Raw genomic sequence first — 24,886 nt, 5'->3', positions numbered from 1 at the left:
GACACAACAACAAGTACACTTTTATATTTTCCTAATCAACCTGTTCAGAACTGTAATGACACATCTCTGGAGTAGGTGGGACCTGAACCCAGGCCTCCTGGCCCTGAGGTGTGGACACTACCATTGCACCACAAGTGCTTAACCTTTATGAATTACAATTTACTTCCATGAAAATCCTGAAGGTAATTGACCTTGATCTGCTCAGCTATTTTTGATTGGTTCAAAATAATGAATGAAAGACCAGACAAGAAAAAGAAACTTTTTTTTATTAGACAAATAACACACAGAAAGCTTCGCCACTTGCAACGGAGCATCAACATCCCCCCCCACCCCATTTCCCTCCCACCCCGAAAAAGTGTTCTTTTTATGCGACACTTACATCAAAATAAGCCTATAAATATTGTTTATGGTTAACTATATTCTAACCCAGTAAATTATTGTAATCAGGCTTGTCCCTATAATATTGCATCCAAACAAAAATCAATAATGAGACTTTTGATATGAAACTTGAGTGTTACAAGGTTAAGACAAGTTGGGCATGCTTTTACTAACTTGCCCTTGGTCTCTATAAACTGTCTCCTGTTGTAAAAATGGAGTGTTGTCTGACACTGTAGACATTGTATTTGTACAAACTAGAAACCTAACTATAATCATACGCTACTTCAGAACAGGTAAAAGAGAAGAATTAGCTTCAAAATATATAACTTCTATATGATAGTCCATTTTGTGTCGTACAAGAGGATTCAGAGGAAACAGCCATGAGCCATATATACGTTGTTCTCAGTTCATTAATGTGTCTGAGTTAAATCACACCTAATGTTGATACCAAACACAGAAAAAAGTAGCTGCTTTCTACCTACCACATTTTCAATTTTTTTTTGTTTTAACAAAAATATTCTTTTAATAAAGATCAGGAAATCTTTCCACGAATCTGTCACCAATGTTTTAGTTTCTTAAGAGTTAACAGTATAGTGAAAGGTTCTGAATGGTAGCGCCCACATCTCCAGTCATCTGCTTCTGCACGTTTATTGTCTCCCATGAAGGAGCTTGTTTTGTTGCAAAATATGTTAAAGTTACAATTTGACTACCGCTTGACTAACTACCCAACTGCTTAAAGCTGCAACTTAGAAAGAGAGAGAGAGAGACAGAGAAAGAGAATAGCTTTTGAGGGTTGTTGTACTTATTTCCAATGTCAGCATGAAGCAGTTAAATCTTCCTAAAAAGTTGTGGAAACCTTTTAATCTACACCAATTCACTAGCATTTAGAGAGTCATACATGAAGTTCTTCTGTCTGTTCAGTGAATATCTAGCTACACTATGGCCTCATTGGTTGGTTGAAGAGTTTTGTGTGAGAAATACATTACCTTTTAGTGAAATTAGTTGCTTTTAAAGATCCAGCAAAACTGTATATCATTCCATGTGATCACAAAAGTCTTCAATTATTTTAGGGACTGCAGTTCTGTTGGATCAGTTCAAATGTTGATAATTCACAATACATTTCTCCAGTTTGAATTATTCATTGTCAGTAAAGTTAAGGCCACATTCAATAAGAACATTCAAAAGGGAATTGGATCAATGCCAGAAGGAGACACACATTGCCAAGCTAGAGGGCAACATAGCAGGGCAATGGAATCAACTGGATAGATCTTTCAAACAGCTGGCACTTCCTGTGCTGTTGGCATTGCATGATTGTTTCAAGTTTAAATTGCAATTACTATATATTTAATGGAATCAAATTAGTTAAAATTTCAGCTGCAGTTTTTGTTGCTAGATCTTTGGGCATTCTATTAGCTGTCATCCTGAACACAATAATCATCATGATTTGTTAAAAATTTAAATCCAACTTCTTATAATATTTAACCGGGCTCTGCAATTAAGATGCTGAATCATTACTTTATATTTTGGTGGTTTCCTCAACCAGATGACGGACACTGGTTACTGATCATCTACAAACATCCTAAAAATGGCCATAAACTCAAGAGGTCCAATTTCTTTCAGCAGCAAGGACATACATTCATCTAACAAAAGTGAACTTCAGGTATTCATATCCTGCTGACTAACACTTTGGAATCAATCATTGCCAGAATATGCCAGGACTGGTCTTGCAGGAACTACTGCAGATTTAATCTCGACTGTACATTAGAAAATATTTTGCAGAGGATGCAACCTCCAAAGCTTCTTCGGCAAAAAAAAATGCAGGGACCACAACGTATTTAAGTTTTTGTTTTGCAATATGATGCCAGAAATATTTCTACAATCACACGGATGGCTTCATATATACGTGACCTTATAATATATAGCATTCCTCAACTTGCAGCCTGAATGTTCTTTACTTTTACTAGCAGGACTGTGCCTTTGGTCCAACATGAAGTAACATGTGAAACGGTCAGCAGTAGAAGCCTTGAAGTCCAATGCAGCAGAAATAAACTTAGGTTGCGGCAAACAGGCTGGAGTTGTTGCGATTATATTTAAAAGAAAAAGCTGAAACTAAGATCCTGACCCCCGCCCTTCCCCCTTTTCCTTAAAAAAAACACAAAGAAAGTTACGTCCAGGTTAGAACTACCATGAAATCTATCGTCTCACAAACTGAGTCCCGACTGGAATAAAAGAACCTTAAGGTGAGCCATTCATATGGAGGTGCCCCGGTCAGGGTCATTGTTGAGGCTGTATGCAGCTGAGGGGGTTGGTTGATATGGGATAGAGGACATGGTTTTGATGGGACTTCGGAAAAAGCCGCCGTTTGGTGCCCTGCTCCGGAAGGGCCCAGTTCGATGGTCAGGCATAGGCCCGAATGAAAAACCCGAGGCGGCTTTGGCGGACAGGCTGCGGCTTATAGTCTGGATTTGCTCTGGTATGAAGGTGGTCGTGGTGATGTGAGTGTTCCTGAAGTCACTGATCTGCTCGAGACCTTGTCGCGTAGGGATGGTGTCCACCTCCAGGGGAGTCAGGTCTATGGACGAGGTGGAAAACTGCTTGTGGGGACTGTCGTCATCCGTACAGAGGCTGTTCACTCGCCTGTGGAGATGCTCCAGGTCAATCTCCTTATCCTCCTGTCAAAGGGAGGAAACAGAAAAAGATGTTGAGAGAGTCAAACCATGGCAGCTGGCCCAGAATGCAGGCAGTCCAACCTGCAAATTCCGGCTCAGGCCCACTTTCAATCGTAGGTAACGCTTGATTTTAGAGGAACGTTTTTGTCAGAAACAGTGCAGAACGGTACCACCCAGTGTGTGTGGAGTGCGTCTGTTCTGAGAACTGGCATCCTTTGTTGCATTGCTGCTGAACATTAGGCAGTGATGGATCTCCATGAGATCTTACTATTCACACAAACCCTCATTGTGCTGGCTGCCTTTCAGACCAGAGCTGGCAGCAACAGATCAGAGTGTCCACCAACTGCTGCAAAAGCTCACCACGGCTCCTCCGACAAGACTGTTAAAACTCACAACCTCTACCATCTGGAAGGACAAGGGAAACAGATGCAAGGGGAGCACCATCACCAGCAAGTTCCCTCCAGGCCACTCACTATCCTGTTTTGGAAATCAATTGCCGTACCTTCACTGTTGTTGGGTCAAAGTCCTGCAAATCCCTTCCTAACAGCTCTCTGAGCAAACCTATATCCCAAAGCCTACAGCGGTTCGAGAAAGCAGCTCACCACCAACCTCTCCAATGAGCATTGGGCAATAAATGCTGGTCCACTCAGCAACGCCTACATTCCATGAATGAACACAAAGAAAACTTTCAAATGCTGGAGAGACATGGCAGATGCATTTAGAATTAAACGTTTCTTTTCTCTGCACTTTTTAAAGGTGCTCGATGCAATAGGTGGCTGAAACATAGTATACCCCTACTCCACAATATCCCAGTCCTTTGTTGCAATTCTGTGGACAGCTTTGAATGCATTAATCAATAAGTGTGTCCACATCTCATGAATGAATAAAGAGAAAGATCAATCGGCCAAACTAATGAGGGTTGATGCTAGGAACTATTTTCGTTGCCATGTCTTGCTTTACATCCCATAAAGATTTCAATAATAAAATGATCTTTGATCTTATTCATGCATGCTGTCAGGACTCCTATAGGAGCTAAAAGAATTTGTGCAAGAAAACACTACAATCACTTTTTTACATGGCAAGATTCTCAATAATGACCAGATAGTTTGTTATCGTCATGTTTTTGAGTGATAAATCCTGGTGAGGACACCAGGGATAAATCTCCTGCATTCTTCCAGATATCAATTACATTCAGATGAGAGGGTAGATTCTAACAGTCATCTTAAATTCACAGAATTACTATGGTCCAGAATTAGACCATCTGGCTCATCATGACTGATGAGTTTCTATCACCTAGTGTCAACCTCTTGCATTTTCCTCACACCTCTGCACACTATTTCCAGCCAAACAATTTCCTAATACCCCTCTTGAATACCTCAATTGGAAATCTAGATTTCACCACCTGCTGAGATGGGATTTGAACCTATGTTCCTCGAGAATTAGGCTGACATCCTGGATGACAGGTCCAGTGACAGCATCACTATCTAGGTTTCAGGGGTTGTAGATTTAAAAGGTAAAATCAAAGGATCCTGGGCGAATTGCTGCAGTGCATCTTGTACATGGTACTCACTGCTGCCATTGGTGGTGGACAGAGTGAATACATAAAGTTGCAGCTGGGCCAATCAAATGGGGATGCTGTGTCTGAGGCAGTGTAAAGTTTATTGAGTGTTGGAACTGCATTCATCAAGGAAAGTGGAGAGCATTTTCATCTCACTTCTGACTTGTGCCTTGCACATGGTGATTTAGGAGATGAATTTGAAGAATTAGAGCAAGAAGAGGAGAGAAAGATAAACTGTACTTTCGTAATATCTTTGAATATATCCAGTAATTCAAAATGGTGCTGGTAAGTGGCAACGGTCACCGTATTCTTTTTTAAATACATGTGACAATAACTCATTCAATTCAATTCAATGAATTACTCATTCAGAACTTCCAGCCTTTCACCTGCTCTGGTAGCCACAGTATTTAGTTCTTAGTCAATGGTATCTGCCAGGAATGATCATTGTGGGGGATTTAGTGATGGTGATACCAATGAATGTCAATGGGGCAAGGTGGAGTGGAAGGGGGTGGTTAGAATCTGTCTTGTTGGAGATGATTATTTCTGGGCTATTTCTAATTTTAATTGCCACTTCCCAGTGAAAGTTAATCTGTGAAGGCTAGTTTCATAAAACTGACTTGTATCCCTTTGACTTGAAATGGTGAAGGTGATCAAAATTAGAATTGTAAATGATCAACTGATTCAGTAAGATTGACAGGATTGACAGGAGCTAAACCCTCTGGTGGGACAAATTCTTAAAATTCAAATGCGACAGGCCAGGAGTGAAATCAAGGAGCATATTTCCACCCACAGGGTAGGAGAAAGCTCAAAATCTATCCCCTAAAATGCTGTGGATGTGGGTGTGTAAAGGATCAATTGCTATTTTCAAAACCGAGACCAATCAGTCTTGCTTGTTAAAGATACATTAAAGGAGATGGACGGAAAGTAGTTTGGTATGCAGCTCACCACTGCCCTCACAGGGCAATTAGGAATGGTCAACAAGCACTCACCTGGACAGTGACAAACACATCCCAACAAACAAAGCAAACATTGAGTTGAGGAACATATTAGCCATAGCCTGATGAATCATAGAGTCCCTACAGTGTGGAAGCAGGCTATTCAGGCCATCAAGTCCACACTGGCCCTCCAAACAGCATCCACCCATCCCAACCCAGCCCTGTAACCTCCCTCCCCCCACCCCACCCCCATTTTCCCATGGCTAATCTTCCCAGCCTGCACACAATGAGCAATATAGCATTCCCAATCCACTGACCTGCACATCTTTGGACTGTGAGAGGAAACCAGAGCACCCAGCAGAAACCCATGCAGACATGGGGAGAATGTGCAAAACTCCACACAGACAGATGCGTGAGCCTGGAACTGAACTCAGGCCCCTGTGAGGCAGCAGTTCTAACCACTGAGCCACTGTATGATAGAACAAGCACAAACGGCTAAATGGCCACCTCCTGTCACTCTGTTGCAAGGATTGTAGGACAGAAAATACACAGCTTCTCAAAACTTGCTAAGAAAATACTCTAGCCCGATCCTTGACCTATGTTCTCTTTAGACATCCAGCCCATAGAATAAGAAAACAAAAAGGGATGGGATTAGTGTTCTCTATTAGCACTTTGCTGACTTCACTGAGAAGGTATGTCATGTTATGGTTTCTCCATTTACCTGGTGAGAGGTGAGTAGTTTGATTTCTCAAGCTCTTACCTGCTGAATCAGTAGCGTTAGAGGTTACTTTCAGTCATCTGAAACTTCTTAATCCACACAATTTAATTGTATTAGTAGAGGTTACATCAGCTTGAAAGGGTCAAAAAGGATGTCTGATCCCATTTTACAGGGTGTTATACATGTCAAGTTAACAAAAGTGGAGCCTTTCACAAGTAAATTTATATTGCGGACAATTATTTGGTTTAATGTTTGAATGCATATTTGTAATGAATATGTTAAACATGCAATTAAAACAATTTGATTATATGAAAATTATATGCTAATCAACTATGTTGAGTTGCAGGATGCAGTCATCACTCTACAGTCCCATAATACTTTATGTTCTACTATTTAGATTTAAAACAGGATGATTTTGCATATTAACACCTTATTGTTAAACCTTGTTAAATCTAATTTTAGTACAGACTGGTGCATGATATTTCATTAAGTTGACTTATCACAGTTCCAAATTAAGAGTACCTAATTAAAACAAAATGCATTGACATAACGCCTTTCATAACCTCTAGACATCCCAAAGCACTTCACAGCCAATGAAGTACTTTTAGTGCATTCATTGTTGTAATGTAGGATATGTAGCAGCCAAATTACACAGAGTAAGTTCCTGTAAACTGATATGTGCTAATGATCAGAGAATCTGTTTTATGATGTTGGTTTGGCATAAATATTGTCTACAACATCAGGGGTAATTCTCATGTTTTTCTTTGGGAAAATATTGCCTGGGATTTATGCCTAGCTGAGAGGGCAGTTAGGGAATTGTTCTAATTTCTCAACCACAAGACAGCACCTGTGACAATGCAGCACACCCTCAGTTTTGCACTGGGGACTGGAGTTTAAATTTCTGCTCAAATTTCTGATATAAACCAACAGCCTCCTACCTCAGAGATCAGCACGTTACCCATAGAGCTACAGTCGAGCCACCTGAACAGATGACAAAATGGATCTTAGTATGTGATGCAAAACATTTACCAGCAAGACAGCATTACCTTTTATTCACCCCCTTATTCTTCCTGGCAAGTCAAAAACCATTGAATGAAATTTGGGTTTTGTTTAAGATTGGCTGAGGATTTGCTTATGTCTGCTCTGCACTCGCACTAAAGATGCATTTAAATATATTTTTCCATGTTGGTGAAGAAACAAAATTTGTAATTGCTTGACCGTTCAGGTGATGGATTACATTTATATGGGTGCCACTGTGGTCTTGCAGGATAATAAGTGACAAAGTGAATTATGAATTCATCTGTTTTCGTGACGTTGTTTGAGAGATCAGTGCAATCTTCTATTGAGCATCTGAGCTGCTTCAATTTAGCATTTCACCTGAAAGGTGTTTTGACAGTGCAGCACTCCTTAATTTGCACAGGTTTCTGCTGGAGTGCAATGTAAGCCAATGGCTTTTTGATTGCAAGAGATGAGCTTGTTACTAAATGGTGAAGACAGAGGAAATGGGCAAACAAGAACCAAACCATACCAAATGTGTTGAATATTGCTCATTGAATACTCACTATGACAAGTGATCACTGCATGAATTAGTTTCTTCAATCCCCCTCTCCCTCCTTCTGCTCCTCTCTCAGCATTTTTCTCTTGATTCACCTCTAAGCCACACACCATCCTGACTTTTGTTTTTCCTTCAACGTGCCAAATCCTGGAACTCCATATCTTTTTTGTCATTCATTCATGAAGTGTTAGCATTGAATATCTCTAATGACCCAATGTCAATGGCCTTCTGTGGTGAAGAACTTCACTGATTCACTACCCTCTGAGAGAAGAAATCCTTTCTCATCTTTGTCTCAAATGTGCAGTCCTTTATTCTAAGATTAGGCCATCTGGTCTTAGACTGTCCCACAAGGGGAAATAACCCACCCTGCACCAACCCTGTCAAGCTCCTAAAGAATCTTATATATTTCAGAGAGGTTGCCTTTCATTCTTCTGAACTCTTTGCCCCAGTACATCCACTTCTTCACCATCGTGTGGATCAAATTTAATTACTGGGTAAGAAAGCTGACTGTTTTTAATGGCAATGAAATTGTAATCTAAATGTAGAGAGGGATGGGGCAATATTACAATTAATCTTCTTCAATTCCATTATTGATTTGGCCTGTTCAATACCAAGGATTAATGTTTGTGAGAAGATTTGTAGCTCGGGTGCTCGTTGTTGTGGTTCTGTTCGCCGAGCTGTGAATTTGTGTTGCAGACGTTTCTTCCCCTGTCTAGGGGACATCCTCAGTGCTTGGGAGCCTCCTGTGAAACGCTTCTGTGATGTTTCCTCCGGCATTTATAGTGGTTTGTCTCTGCCACTTCCGGTTGTCAGTTCTAGCTGTCCGTTGCAGTGGTCGGTATATTGGGTCCAGGTCGATGTGCTTATTGATTGAATCTGTGGGTGAGTGCCATGCTTCTAGGAATTCCCTGGCTGTTCTCTGTTTGGCTTGTCCTATAATAGTAGTATTGTCCCAGTCGAACTCATGTTGCTTGTCATCTGCGTGTGTGGCTACTAAGGATAGCTGGTCGTGTCGTTTCGTGGCTAGTTGGTGTTCATGGATGCGGACCGTTAGCTGTCTTCCTGTTTGTCCTATGTAGTGTTTTGTGCAGTCCTTACATGGGATTTTGTACACTATGTTGGTTTTGTTCATGCTGGGTATCGAGTCCTTCGTCCTGATGAAGGGCTTTTGCCCGAAACGTCGATTTTGCATGTCCTCGGATTTTGCCTGTTTGCAACTGGGACAACACTACTATTATAGAACAAGCCAAACAGAGAACAGCCAGGGAATTCCTAGAGGCATGGCACTCACCCACAGATTCAATCAATAAGCACATCGACCTGGACCCAATATACCGACCACTGCAACGGACAGCTGGAACTGACAACCGGAAGCGGCAGAGACAAACCACTATAAATGCCGGAGGAAACATCACAGAAGCTTCACAGGAGGCTTCCAAGCACTGAGGATGTCACCTAGACAGAGGACGAAACGTCTGCAACACAAATTCCCAGCTCGGCGAACAGGACCACAACACCAAGGATTAATGTGGACACTGTTTAATTTGTGCTATTGAATGTCTGAAACCATGTCCACAATTTGATTTTCATTCTCTTCTGAGAATTCTTGTTTAAGCAGACTGTGAACGTACTCCTACTCTTGACAATACCTCATCAGATTATTGATATAACAGAGAGAAAAGATCTGGCTGCAGTCAATTCATTGGTAGGTGCTAAAGCCTTGCGACCTCAAGTCTGTTACTCCAGTGATGCTTCACTATTGGAGATTCTGACTTTGGGCTGAATCATCAAACTAAGATCTTGTTCACCTTCTCAGCTAGATCTATAGTTTCCCATGGCTCTATTTGAGAAAGACCAGGGAATTATACCCAATGCCCAGATCATTACTTATCCATCAACAGATATCATTAAAAACAGATTACTCAGATAATGTCACATTATTGTTTGTGGAAGCTTACTGTGTGCAAATTGGCTGTGGTAGTTCCCTACTACAACACTAGTAGCATTTTTGTCGCTTTACTTCATTGAATGTAAAAGGCTTTGGGAGGACCTGAGTTTATGAAAGACGTTACATAAATCAAGTCTTCTTCCTCGTATCCTATAGGAGTAATTTCAAAATTCCCTATGGATGAGTCTTTTTAACCTTCGGAATAGTCAGAGCCTGCATGCCTCATATGCTAACCATTCCCAGTTTAGTAATTCCAATTCCAGTAATTTGCACACTGAAGGCAACCTTGTATCTGAAATAAGTGGACATTTTTGTCCATTGCAATAAACCCTGTAGTACTCGTGTTTAGAAGGATACTGTCACAATCCTCTTTCATTGATTGGATCCAAAGGCCTATTTACTTTACAGTGGAAGAGGAGCAATCAATGGTGAGTCTTAACAAGAAGATGCTTTTGTCTTAACAAGATATAGTTTATTGCATAACAGCAATTAGCTACAGGTTACATTAATGAAGTAAACATTGATACTAACACGACCAGGAAATCTGTGGAAAAAGGCATTTTCTTAAATGGGGTGGAGTTTAATGCAGTCTCCAACGTTAACCCTTTCAGGACAATTACCTTTCACAACAAAGCCTTTCCAAATAGTGAGGCTTGCTGAATTGGGGTTTAGTGGATGACAAGACTACTTGTTGATCCCAGTTACAATTTTAAGTTTAATCCAGCAGTGAGGACACATTGATCTGCTCATGAACCATAAGGTCTAAAACTGTAGTTTTAATTGAATGAGGAACATAAATCTCTGGGGTTGTGTGCTGGCATGCAGATGTATAATTTGCTCATGCAAACTCTTTGTTCAAACTTGATTCAATTAGGTTTCAGCACTCATTCTCACAGTCTTGTCACTTAAGGCTTTGGGCACCTCCAGAAATTGATTCATTTGACAATGAAAAGCAACTCTCAATATTCAACAGAGCCAGTCGTGGAATGAAGATTTTCAGTAGATCATTAATAGTATCTCCCAAAAGATTGGCCTGAACACAAAGCAGAGTATGCATGCGGCACTGCGCATGATTCGTTGATGATAAGTGGAATTGTAAATAATAGAATAGCATTGTAGATGTACCTACACTGCATAGACATTGGTGGTTCAACAAGGTAGCTCACTATCACCTTCTCAAGGATAGCTAGAGATTTAAACATTGCTGAAAGGAGACAGGAGTTCAAAGCTTTTGGTTTGCACTCAGCAGGACTCAGACACACAAAACAAACTAGAAAAAAGGAACACTAAATTATACAGAATGAGAAGAGAATATCAGTTTGCTGGGCAATCAATTGATGTGGAGATGCAGCAAGAACAGTTAACTGCCAATCTTCATTCTAAGACCAGACAGATTCTGATTGGTCAGGGCATTGACCTGGGGATGCAACAGAGATTGGCTGTCTCCATGACCCTCTTTTTCATGGAACAAGTGCAATGTATGGACAAATTTCCTCTGTCTGCACAAAACAAGGCCATGTGTGCTAATTTATGCAGCTTCTAGCTCACACAGATGTTTTGCACTGTGAGCCTGGTTGATTTTTAGTGTAACTCTTAGCCCAGTTTGGATTATTTAACAAATCATGTCTAATAGCAGAATCACCATCCAATAGTAGATATACTTTTCTGAGGCTTAGAAAGCAGGAGCTGGTTCAGCAGACAGGAATGCTGTCAACTGAGAATGAGCAATGGGACTTGTTCAATATGGTCTGTCAGTCATTGGAACACATGGTCTACATGCATCTCATCACAATGCATCTATTTCTACTTGCCAACCAAGCAGTATAAATGTTGTTTGCTTTTACTTTCGTACTTCTTGCAAATTGTCCTCAAGAGGGCAAGACCTAAAGCTTTGTCAAAATGTGTTTTTTTGTCAGCAATATTCAAAGTTGGGTACTACCAGACAATTATTACTGCTTAATGTTTGAGCAATTTCTGCTCAGTCTTCAAGTTTAAGTTGTTACATTAATATAATTTAGGGACATCTTCACTCTCTTTTCATCTGAACCTCAACCTTTAAATTCTCATCTTTTTGTGTCTCCATGGTAGTCCTCAGCTCTGCAACGCCACCACTTCAGAACCTTCTGATATCTATGTGCTCTTTCCATACTGGCCTCTTGAAGGTGCTAATTTGAATTGCTTACTGCTGGTGGTAATTCCTTCAGCTGACTGGGTCTTAACTGCTGTAACTCCATTCCTGAATCCCTCTGCATTTCTACCTCTAGTTCCTCATTTAAGAAGCCTAACTCTTTCCCTCACAATACTCTATCACCTCAAGTGACCCTGCGTCCAAACGTTTTCCATATCATGCCTGTGAAGCATCTCGAGATGTTTACTCTCTTGTAGTTGCTACACAAATGCAGTTTTTTTTGTTGCCTTGCTTATTTTGTAAGCTGACAGCTTCTGCACTGGGTATTTGAAGCCACGTGTTTTTTTTGGATTTTATTTTAGCGTGTACAAAGTAAATCCTCAGATGGTTAGCAGGGAACATCTCACGTGGGGGTGAGACAGCTTTAAAGCTGTCACTTTATCACTGAGGTGGCGTGTGCTGATGGCTGCAGAATGTTACCTCTTTGGAGGGGACACGGGATCCTTTCCTCCTGTTCCACCAGTTTTCCACGATGGCTATGAGGCAGGCCAAGATGATGCCAGCAGCCAGGATGCAGAAGACCCCAGCAAAGCTGGCCAGATCGAAAGCACTGCCTTTCTGTTGCGCTCGGGATGAGGAGTAGATGTCACACTGCGCTGACTTTGGCCACCACTTGTGCTTCAAAATGTCGAGGTCTCCATGTTGCAGAAGTTCCAAAATCCTTGAGTTAAGGAAGAGGGAGAAACATTGTAAATACATGTTATGTCTAAGATTTCCAAAAAGCAGCAGGCGGAGAGGCATAAAGATGGCAGAGATTTACAGCACAGAGAAAGGCCCTTCAGCCCATGATGTTGGTCATAAATATCCACGGAATTCATTTTTATCCCATTTTCCAGCACTTTGCCTTTGCATCACAAGTGCACATCTACATATTTTTTAAATGCAGTGAGGGTTTCTTCCCCTACCATCTTGCAGGCTGGGAGTTCCAGATTCCTGCTATCATCTGGACAGAAATGTGTTTGCTCAGTGGTTAACACTGCTGCCTCAAAGCACCAGGGACCTGGATTCAATTCCAGCCTCGGGCAACTGTCTGTGTGGAGTTTGCACATTCTCCCTGTGTCTGTGTGGGTTTGCTCTGGGTGCTCAGGTTTTCACCCACAGTCCAAAGATGTGTAGGTTAGGTGAATTGGCCATGGGAAATGGGGGGGGGCTTACAGGGATAGGGTAGGGGGCCAGTTCTGCGTGGACTACTCTTCAGAGGATTGGTGTGAACTTGATGGGCTGAAAAGACTCTGATTGCACTGTAGGGATTTTATGATCCCATGATCTCCTCTAAACCTTTTGCCACTTTAAGGTTATCCAAAGATTCCATACACTGCATATGTTTGTCAGTGAATCTGTACATCTATATGTTTGAGTGCCTATGTAGGTGTAAAATATGTGATTGTTAGTATTTTCTGAAGCTTGTAGGGGCTGTAGCATTGATTCTCTAATCATGTACAGTTCACAGCAAGCTCACAAATTCCCTGGCAGCAATTCAAATGGTTCCCACACAGGGGCAGTCTTGACACATGAAGCAGAATTTGGAAACCTCCCCAAGTACAATCAATCCTGCCTCTCATGCATAAGAATGACCAAAACACATGTTTTCTTGAAGGCTGTACATGTATTTAAAAAACTGAATGAAATGCAAGGTCATAAGAATGAACACAGAAGGTAAAATCAATAGGCAGAGACATTGGTTAAATCTAGCATCGGATATTTCTGACACCATTTGGCTCCATGTCATTACTTCCTGTGCATCAAGCATTCTATAGGTTTTATTTAGGAGGAACGTAAATTAAAATAACAGAATAATGCACGTGTGGCCACATGTGTCTGGCACATTTCTTGTTCAGCAAGGTGGATATATACGTGTACCTGAAGTACTTTACCAGGAAACTGTAAAGCCAGCTGATACTGAACTGGTTAGATTGAACATTGAATGAGGCTTAGCATTTAAAAGTTTTATGGCAGGGAGGTTATGCTGGAAGTGTACAAAGTGTTGGTTAGGCAGGTTATGCTGGAGCTGTATAAGATGTTGATTATGTCACAACTGATGTATTGTGTGCAGTTCTGAAATCCACATTCGGGGAGGGGTGTGTTTGCAATGGAGAGGGTGCAGAGCAGATTACCAGGATGTTATCATCTATTCTCTACAGCTTGGAAGCAGGCCAATCAGCTGATCGAGTCCACACCAACCCTCTGAAGAGCATCCCATCCAGACTCTCCCTATCGCCATCAACCTGCTAAATCTCCTAGCCTGTACACCCCTTGGACACTTTGGACAATTTAGTATGGCCAATCCACATAACCTGCACATCTTTGGATGTGGGAGAAAGCCCACGCAGACAAGGGGAGAATATGCAAACTCCACACAGTCGCCCGAGGGTGAAATCAAACCTGGGTCCTTGGCGCTGTGAGGCAGAGGTGCTAACCACTGAGCCACCTGGCTGGAGAGTTTCAGTAATGAAGATAGATTGGGTAGACTGGGATTGTTTTCCATAGAGCTGAGGAGATTGAGGAAATGATGTATTGTCACTTGCACTTGACAGTGAATAATGCTGTAAAATACAGTGAAAAGCTTCACCAGTCACCACAAACTGGTGCCATTTCAAATAGGTTACGAAATAAAAGGCTAAAAGCTGTAACTGAGAGTCCTGAGCTGGCTGACCAATGACACCTGGACAGTCACCCCTCGTCACTGCCTCACTGCTGCCTGTGCCAGATCCACCATTGTAGGAGTCAGGCAGCATCTCTTCACCGCTGGGCCCACCTTGCCGATATCACTACTGGTGCCAGTTTCCATACCGAACCCACACCTACCCCACAACCAGGACTCTTCAGCTCTGCTCCTGCCTCGAAGACATGAGGAATCCCCGCTCTGGGGCACACCATGCTACTGCCACTGTGGCTGCTACCACGCCAATGTTGGGGAAGCCTGCTCTGGGCCTACTGCAACCAAGATTCCCTGGCTCCACTGCTAGACCAGAGGGGACAAGATGGAGATGCATATAATGACAAGTGGCATAGAAAGGATAGACTGGAAGAACATTTTCCCCTTGATGAGGAATCAATGACCAAGGAATATAGATTTAGGGTAAAGGGCAGGAGGTTTAGAGGACATGTGAGGAAAAACCTTTTCACCCAGAGGGTGGCGGGAATATGTAAGGAAGAGATAGGCAGAAACCCTCATTTAAGAAAGATTTAAATGTACATTTGCGATGCTAAATGTATGGGCCAACTGCTGAAAAATAGGATTAGAATAATTAGGTGGTTGTTTCTGTCTAGCACAGAGATGAAGGGCCTTTTTCTGTGTTATAGACCTCTATGATTCCATGATTCTCTGAATCTATCTTTCAGGAAAATATTGAGAACCCACAACCAATTCTCTTGTATCAGTCATACTCAATATCAGCCAAGATAAAGTCCAAAGTAATTGTTATGAACCAATCTCCGTTCACATTACCAATCATTCCATAACTGCACTGGCTTCTCCAGGAATTAGGATTTAATTTTCAGAGGGAGGCAGGGCCAACAAAAAGAAAAATCTTCTAAATTATTTGAAGAACTCTGTATATTAGTTACAAAAACAATCTGAAGGAACGGGTGAAGGGAATGGCAATTTGAATTACAGTAACGAATCATCCCATTGGATAATGAAGGCACCAGCTTTCTTTCCAATTGGTGTAGGGAGGGGCTTAGCATGATGGTGGACATGCTGGGTGACGAATGGCAAGAATAGTTGGAGGTCACGTGAAGAAACCTCTAGGGTTGTGACCGACCAGAGTTGGCAACTGTATGTGTTGTAATATTATTGTTACCATGTACTGTTCTGGCTTGACTGTGAAAGAAGGATGTGAATGCACTGGACAGGGCACAGAGGAGGTTTATGGGCATGTTGCTGTTGTATGTTGAGATTTATGAGCATGTTGCTGTTGTATGTTGTAAATGTACCTTTAAAACAGGATGTCTTAAACTGTTGTCAATCATTATATGCCTCTGGACAGGATGTAACACTATAGTCCTATGACTGTCGATTGATTAAAACAGCAGTGGATGCAAATGTCAAATGTATCGAATTAGCTTTTTGGCTTACACTTATAATCTTTAAATAAAGAACCTGCTGTATCATGTCTCTCAGCTATTATACAATATATCTTTATGACACATACTCATGATATCGACATTGTATCATAGCACGTAACCCGAGAGTAGAAACATTTAAGACTCCATCTTAACTGGGGCTATGTGAAGCATAACATGCAAATAGAATCTAGTCCCTGTTTGTAACTGAATAGCTTAAGACTGGTTCAATATGGAAGTGTCTATGGCTGTAGCAAATTATATGTATATATATTTCTGTACTGCAATGTTCATATCTAGTTCTTATGTTATGGTAGCTCACACAGCATTATCTCGTGAGGTATAAATATCCCATTGAAGGGAAAAAAGCCTAAACCAGTAGCAGATCAGAACCAACATATTATTTCACCAAATCTCGTCATATGATTAGTACTTCTACAATTCATTAAAGAACATAACAAATGCTGTCAAAAACAGAGAATGTTAGTGATGAGAAAAGGTTTGATGAACAGGGGTTGTTTGCTTTGAAGAAAAATTTAATTGAGATGTGTAAACTATGAGGGATTAGTTAGAGTAAATAGGAAGGAACTGGTTCACATTGCAAAGAAATCAATAACCATGGGATGTAGATTTAGAGTAATTGGGAAAAGTAGTTGAGGAGGAATGTTTCTCACTCTGAGGATGCTGGGGTGTCTGGAAGTCAGCGCCAGAAATGATAGGTGAGGTAGCCATTCTCACATTTAAAATGCACTTGGATGTGGAGTTGAAGTAACCAACAGAGTTACTGACCAAGAACTAAAAAAGGAATGAGGCGAGATAACTCTTTTTGACTTGGCACAGACACAGGGATGGAATTTAACGCCCTTCCCCATGGTGTGTTTGGTTGCTTGTGGTATTTGATTGGGGCAGAGAGCCTTGTGTATGGGCTTCCTGTTGTAATACCAAATAAGGTTCTGAAGTAGACAGTTAATGGTCACTAGTGACCTCAATATGTAGTTGTACCATCAAATCACGGTCGCGGTGGTTGTAAAGTACATGCATCATACAAGGGGGTAGCATCCTCAATCAAAGACATTCATGTTTAGGATGTAGGTTTGCTCATTGCACTGGAAGGTTCATTTCCAGATGTTTTGTCACCCTACTAGGTAATATCTTCAGTGGGCCTCCGGGCGAAGCTACCTAGTAGGGTGACGAAATGTCTGGAAATGAACCTTCCAGCTCAGCGAGCAAACCTACATCCAGAACCTCAACTTGAGCTACAAATCTTCTCAAAACTCACTAAGACCTATAGGTGCAATATGCTAAAAATGGCCCGAAAATGGGAAGCAAATGTCATCTGACAGAGTGCCATCCGCTAACAGTTGTACTTCATGCACATTCATTTTTAATCAAGGAACCTGGCATTGGGAAAGGAGAAGATGCCAACTGAGATCCAGATCCTGCCCTTGCTGCCAGCTAACCTGTTTCCACTGTCTCACAGCCACACTGTCCTGCCATCACTTACCTGTGCCTGGCTCACTCGATCATCCTGGGAGTGGATGGGCGGTGGGAGGGAGAAATGCCACAAAGAGCACCGAGCCTCTGATTGGCCGGCAGTGCTCAGTGGGAGGAACATCTGCCTCCAAGTACTGATTCTGGGGAAGGTTCCCTAGTTGGCATTTAATATGGTGGGCATTCATAGCAAAAGGCTCCTGCTGAATCTCTAGCTGATTGGTGAGAGCCAATTCATCGACATTAAACTCAGTCTAATTGGTCACATGGTCCTTGTTGGTGGTTAACTTTGTGCTTGGGGTATGGGTGGGTTATTCTTTAGAAGTTCGGTGTGGACTTGTTGGGCCAAAGGGGCTGTTTCCATACTGTAGGGATTCAATGATACAGGACTCACAGCAGAGAGAATTTCCTTGTCTTTCTGATCAATAGGCCCTAATTTAACAACGTCATTGATTCCCCAGATGAGAATCTGGTACACAATAAATGAATATGCCACTGCTTCCAAACTCAAAAATCCAAAATAAATAATATTAAAATATATGTAAATCACATACCTTTACACTACAATACTTGCATTCATATAGTGTTTTTCCTACTCAGGATGCCAAATGACTTTTAGCCAGTGATGTACTTTGGAAGTTTTATCACAGGTTATGAAGTTAGTTGGCTTGCGCAGAACAAGTTCCTATTATTGAATGTGAGATAATGCCTGTATGGCCTGTTATATTGCTACTGGCTGAGGAATAAAAGAATTGGTCAGGACATTTAGGAGAGCCCACCTGCAGTTTTTCATTGCAGCACCCATCCAGTATTTCACCTGTGGGGAAAGACAGGGCTTTGGTTCATCATTGCATCTGAAAGACAGCATCTCCAACTGAGCTGCATTTCGTGAGCCTGGGCTTGGTATTGATACATCTGGAATGGGGTTTGAACTCACAACTTCTGGATTCAGAGTACCAGGGGTGACACAGTGGATCTCTAATGCAGGCAATTGAATTTGCACTCCAAAAAAATGTTCTTATTTCGAGTATCCCGTTTCCCAGTCAGTGAATGCTTTGAGCCAGAAAACAGAATGAAATCATATGCAGTCTTCTCTTGTACTGCAGAGTTTGTCATGACGCTCTTTAGATTAAGAGTCTCATTATTGACCAATTGAGCTATAAATCATAGGTTGATATTTGTGTGCTGGCGGGCAATTAGCTATAATTCAGAAAGGGTCATAGGTATCTCTCTCCATTACAGAGAGACATGTTACATGGTTAAATGTATTGCACTTTTGCACATTAGCTTTGCCAACATTGCAGTGGTGAGACTAAGTGAATCCTTAGACAAACATCTAAAGCAACTGGGATAAAGAGATAGATACACTAAACGTTCTTCTTTGCATTAAGATATTGGTATAATATGTTTAAGGATGCCCCGAAAAATTCTTTAAACAGAACAATCTTGATAACCTGTATTAGGTCCATTAGATATTATTTAGAGGCAAGTTACACTATATCTGAAATTCACGATAACTCCTTGTAAAGCATCAGTCTCAACATATGAGTAAATATACAACTTAATGACAACTGGTTGGCTCTTCCCAGGAACTGTCCTTTACATCCTGATGAACTGAGCTTGTCAGGAGATGTCTGTTGGCCCTCTCAGGTACAAGCTCCTATTTATGACAACGTGTGGCTGGTGGGGCACCACTCTGTGAGTATGGGGTATACTTAGAAGCTATGCCTTTGTGAACTACCAGAACTGGGTACAGGAATTGAACACACATCAACCTGCATCATGCTTTAAACAACTGAGCTAAGTGACTCCATTCCTCGCATTATGGGGTGCTTTGTGTTGGAAACTGCACTGTGAGGAGGCAAAGATGCAACTGCTAAAGTCTTCTAATACCTACCAACCACACAATGAAAATCTCAGATCTTCTTGTAAGGTTCTCTGTTATTTGCTGGTCATAGTAATTTTGCAAACTCAAAGCTAACCTTGCATATACCAGCAAAAAGGTCCATGGGATGAAAATAATCAAAGCTTAAAGTCAGACAGCACCAGAAGTCAATAGGTGCTTCATCAGATGAAGGGGCAGCACTCGGAAAGCTTGTGATTTCAAATAAACCTGTTGGACTATCACCTGGTGTCATGTGACTTCTGACTTTGTCCACCACAGTCTAATACCGGCACCTACACATCATATCAAAGCTTAGTTTATGAAACAGGCAGAATTTTAAAAGACTTTAATTTCACGATTAAACTCTTGTCATCTACATAGGGAGGGTAATTGGTTTGGCACACCGCCAGGCAGTTACTTAATTTCTTCCGAAAACAAGTATAAAGCAAAACATAAATGCATACCACCTACAAAATGCAACAAGAGCCATGAAATTTCATCTGCAGAACAAGTAGAAATGCTTGTCAATTTTGTGACCCTTGATTCAAAAGTCAGGTGAACCACAGCTAAATTCTTTTTGAATTCAGGTATAAACCTTTGGTAATTAATGGGTGTAATTATATTAATGTCCCATTTCAGTTTAAAAAAAATGCGAAGCAGCAATTATGTAAATGTCTTACTGTGATACCCTCTGCCATAAAAACATATCAAGCTGTTTCTGTATTAGGAAAGGTAAATGTGCATTACGCAAATTTAAAAACAAATAATGCCAAATCAAACCAGAGCATTATTAAGAACAAGAATGTTGATTTATGCCTGATACTATTACTTCTCAAAAAAAACCAAAGAAATGCAGATACTGGAAATCAAAAACACAAGCAGAAATTGCTGAAAAAACTCAGCAGGTCTGGCAGCATCTGTGGAGAGAAAGCAGAGTTAACATATAGGTCCAGTGACCCTTCTTCAGAAATTCGGCGTAGTTCTGAAGAAGGGGCACTGGACCTTGAAACATTAACACAACCTCAGATAGTCACTTTTGCAATGCATTCCCATTTAAAAATCAGTCTAGAGTAACTGTCATTCCCTGAGATTATTTTGCAATGGTCCCCTCATCTTCTTGGTTGGTCTCCTATATTTTGCCTTTCATAATCCTGGTGTCATCTAAACCTCTGTTGCCCCTGTATCAACATATATTGTGTGCCATTCCCCTATCCACTCTGAGTTCGCTGACCTCTTTCTCTGCAATGTTTCATTTCAAAATTATCATCCTTGTTTTCAGAGCCTTGCCTAAGTCTGAAATCTCCTCAGCTCCAATGCTGTCTGTGATAAATGTACTCCTCTAATTCTAGCCTCCTGAATACCTAACTATAAATGTACCATTATTGGCAGCTGGGCCTCGACTCCAAACAATGGAACTCCTCCCTATATCACTCTGCCTCTCTAACGCTCTCTTAAATGCCTTAATTTGACTCCTGAAATCCTACATCCTTGACCAAGCATTTCATCATCTGATCTAATATTCGTTTATGGAGGCGTGTCATATTGGCCAGAATTTGATGCCTGTCCCCAAAGAATTAGTAGACTTGCCAACTCTCCAGGATTGTCCCGTCATCTCCAGAAATTAATTGAGAAGACTCTTCAGTGATCAAATCCAAAAGGAAAAGAATCATACTGTGGTCTTTTATTTGTTGTCACACACTTCTTCAACACAGGAGATGAGAGATGGGTTGGTGGCGAGACTGTTTGATTGGCTGGGTGTAGCTATGATCAAATTTCAAATAAACCTGTTGGATTATAACCTGGACAAGTTGGACTGAAGGGTTGTTTCTGTGCCTACATCTCTATGGTGTTGTGTCATTTTTAACAATTTAAGAGACAGGCGAAAAGGAGTGTGGATTGGTTGGCAAGACCATTCTGATTGGCTGAGGTGTTTCCTTGTAGAAAGCTATGGGAACCGAGGGACTGTTCTTGATTGTTATTGTTGTGGAAGAATCACTCAATGTTCTATAAAAGAATTGTCAGGAGACGCAGAAAATCCTTCATGAAGTTAAACTTTAATCTTGCAAAATCAAAGCTGTGAGACCCAGCAAAATGGCGTTCCTGGCTCCCCACAATTTATTTGTTCTCCTCCAGTTTATACAATTTATTGGTCCGATGCTTATCAAATAACATTAGCATAGCCAATCATACTGGCTTGCTTTATCGTTCTAAACTAATCATTGCCTGCCACACTAGTTCCCTTCATCACACTTAACCTGTCAGATTACAACGCTATCATCTTCAGCATTAGCCCATCTCCCAGTGATTTAACTAACCTATCACAATGCACTACCATTATCTGTTACTGGAGCCCTGTAACATGATCCCTGGCATACATTGCAACACTAAGTTAACTACATTACTGCCATAATAACTTCCATATTATTTGGCAGTCCTGTATTTGTCTAGGTAAGTATGAGACATGTGTCTCCCTTTTCAGCAAACTTCAAGCAAACATAACATATGGTTTTGGAAAGAATTTACAAGTCTTTCTCTCTGTCACTAGTGTACTGTGTTTGATTGGGAAGAATAGTTCCTCCATGACAAATACTTGGACAAGTAAAAACTCAGTAATCACAACCAGCAAACTGAGAATGAAGATGGATGGGTCATGACGGACCTAGAATGAACTGCAAAAACACTGTGTCATACAAGTTGCTGCAGAAATGCAGACTCTGAATAAGGCATTTCAGAGTTCCTAGATATAATGGGCTCCAAATAAAACTCTTACACAGGTTCTGTTGCACAGAATTCAAAGCACTTTTGAGTAAAGAATGTCAAATTCAGTTCAAAGAGTCAAATCAATAGCCATTCACTATGCTTTTCGCTTGGTATTTTGATACTGAGGTAAGACAGTGTTACCAATGAATCCTCCAACACTGCAGGGAGTACATTACAGATGGTGATATAAAAATAATCCTCATTACCCCTGCTGTGTGTCGACTGTGGCTCAGTGCTGGCTTTCTTGCCCCTGAGTTGGGTGAACGGATAGGTTCAAACCTCACTTCAGCATTTGGGCATCACTGAGTGAGTGCTGCATTGGTAGAAGAACCATCTTTCAGATCAATATTAGATTGAGGTCTTGTATGCCCACTTAAATTGGCATAAAGGGCTTATGGAGCCATTTCAAAGATGGGTAGGGAGATGTCCATCGCCAATGTTTAACCCTCAACCAAATCATTGCTGAATGCGAGATCTTATTGTGTGCATCAAATGGCTGCTGCATTACAATGTAAACTGCACTTCATAAAAGTACCCTATTTGCTGTAATGTGCTTTGGGTCATCCTGTGACTGTGACAACCACCACGTAAATACAATACTTTCTTTCCTTGTAAATTACATTAAATCTTTTGGTTACTGGACTTCCAGCAAATGAAAACAATTTCCCTTTATTTACCATTACTACTCTCCCAGTCATAAGAGTATACAAGAATTAGACAAAGACCATTCAGCACATATAGCCTGCTCTGCCATTATAAACATAGCCCAGCCAGCTCCAAACTAAACATCCTTTTTGCTTTCCTTTATTGGTCAAAGTATTGAGTACAGGAGTTGGGAGATCATGTTGCAGCTGTACAGGACGTTGGTTAGGCCACTGTTGGAATATTGCATGCAATTCTGGTCTCCTTCCTATTGGAAAGATGTTGTGAAACTTGAAAGGGTTCAGAAAAGATTTACAAGGATGTTGCCAGGGTTGGAGGATTTGAGCTATAGGGAGAGGCTGAACAGGCTGGGGCTGTTTTTCCTGGAGCGTTGGAGGCTGAGGGGTGACCTTATAGAGGTTTACAAAATTATGAGGGGCGTGGATAGGGTAAATAGGCAAAGTCTTTTCCCTGGGGTAGGGGAGTCCAGAACTAGAGGGCATAGGTTTAGGGTGAGAGGGGAAAGACATAAAAGAGACCTCTGGGGCAACGTTTTCCACAGAGGGTGGTACGTGTATGGAATGAGCTGCCAGAGGAAGTGGTGGAGGCTGGTACAATTGCAACATTTAAGAGGCATTTGGATGGGTACATGAATAGGAAGGGTTTGGAGGGATATGGGCCGGTGCTGGCAGGTGGGACTAGATTGGGTTGGGATATCTGGTCGGCATGGACAGGTTGGGCCGAAGGGTCTATTTCCATATTGTACCTCTCTATGACTCTATGACTCTATGTTGGTATACCATTTGTTGGTGGCAAATCAAGTCAAAATAGTGATATCCTTGAGCATAATTAATGGGGTTGATTTAATAGGAAAATTAAGTTACAATATAAATTGTTGCTAGAACTTTTAAAAAGCGAATGGAAAATTAGCAGGAAACAGACTTTGGAATACTTTGGTACAAAATTCCGGTTCTCTTTCAGTGGCAACCTAAGCAGAGATGAACTTTGCTGCTTGGAAGATAGTTTGCGTCTCTTTGACCAACAAGGCTGTCAGCACTTCATCAGTGAAAGGCTCAAGTCAATAACAGTATGACTATTGTTGTGTGGTTACTGGGTCAGGTGTTCTAACCAATGCTGTGTGGGATATTTTACTGGCTATGACATTACATCAATTACAGGGTCTCATTATGTCAGTTGTCAGTCCTCCTGTGCCACATTCCAGTTGGAGATTGGAGACACCAAGAATTCTCCCCAATTCAAGTCCTTCCAAAATCCACCACCTCCATTACCTTGAATTACAAAGGTAGAAAGGGAACCTTGAGAGGAAATGCGGAAGCTGGGTGTAAACAGGGAAAGGAAAGCACTGCTGGACCAACGCTCCACCCACCCCATTCCCGTGACCACCTCCTACTCCCAGTGTAACAGAGCCTGCGGTAACCACATTGATCTGTACAGCCACCTACAGACTCACCCTGAGAGTGGGAGAGTGTCGTCCTCATCTGTGAGGGATTGCCAACGATGATGATGATGAATAAATGTTTCCCTTGACATTGATGGCCATCTCTTAAGAGTTAATAAAATGCAGGATAAAAGCAAATTACTGCAGATGCTGGAATCTGAAACCAAAAAAGAGAAAATGCTTGAAAATCTCAGCAAGTCTTGCAGCATCTGTAAGGAGAGAAAAGAGCTGACGTTTCGAGTCTAACCGAGCAGCTTTGACAAAGGGTCATTTAGACTTGAAATATCAGCTCTTTTCTCTCCTTATAGATGCTGCAAGACTTGCTGAGATTTTCCAGCATTTTCTCTTTTTAGGGAATAAAATGCAAGACTTTGCTTACTGTAAAGTACATATTGGAAGAGAATTGGGGTGGGAAGGGATGTTAACCCAGTGTGGAAGGATTATCTCTGTGCAGCAATGAAAGAAATTTGAAATCTTTCTTCAACCTGTGCATTTCTGTTATAACATGGTTTGATCTGATGTCTTGAAGTGCAGTATTTGGCCTCTGGGCCAGAAACTCTGTTTCAACACTTAATGACCATGGAAAATACGTTCATGATGTGGCCAAACAGGGTGATTGTCAGTCTGTCAATCCT

General features: G+C 41.3%; 1 protein-coding gene across 2 annotated transcripts in view; it reads right to left on the bottom strand.

The window, feature by feature from the left end:
• Positions 1 to 321: 321 nt before the first annotated feature.
• Positions 322 to 24,886, bottom strand: part of grid2 (glutamate receptor, ionotropic, delta 2) — a 979,554-nt gene continuing 954,989 nt past the window's right edge. For both annotated transcript variants that reach the window (XM_043674401.1, XM_043674402.1), the window contains 2 exons: positions 12,370 to 12,610; positions 322 to 3,050 (listed from right to left, as the gene is read on the bottom strand). In XM_043674401.1, the coding sequence (XP_043530336.1) occupies positions 2,628 to 3,050; positions 12,370 to 12,610 (664 nt within the window). In that variant the 3' untranslated portion in view covers positions 322 to 2,627. The remainder of the gene's footprint in view (positions 3,051 to 12,369; positions 12,611 to 24,886) is intronic.

Source organism: Chiloscyllium plagiosum, chromosome 32, assembly GCF_004010195.1.
Source record: "Chiloscyllium plagiosum isolate BGI_BamShark_2017 chromosome 32, ASM401019v2, whole genome shotgun sequence".
In the NCBI taxonomy this organism is placed as follows: domain Eukaryota; kingdom Metazoa; phylum Chordata; class Chondrichthyes; order Orectolobiformes; family Hemiscylliidae; genus Chiloscyllium; species Chiloscyllium plagiosum.
Note: the sequence above shows the minus strand (reverse complement) of the source record. Positions and strands in the feature narration are given on the sequence as shown.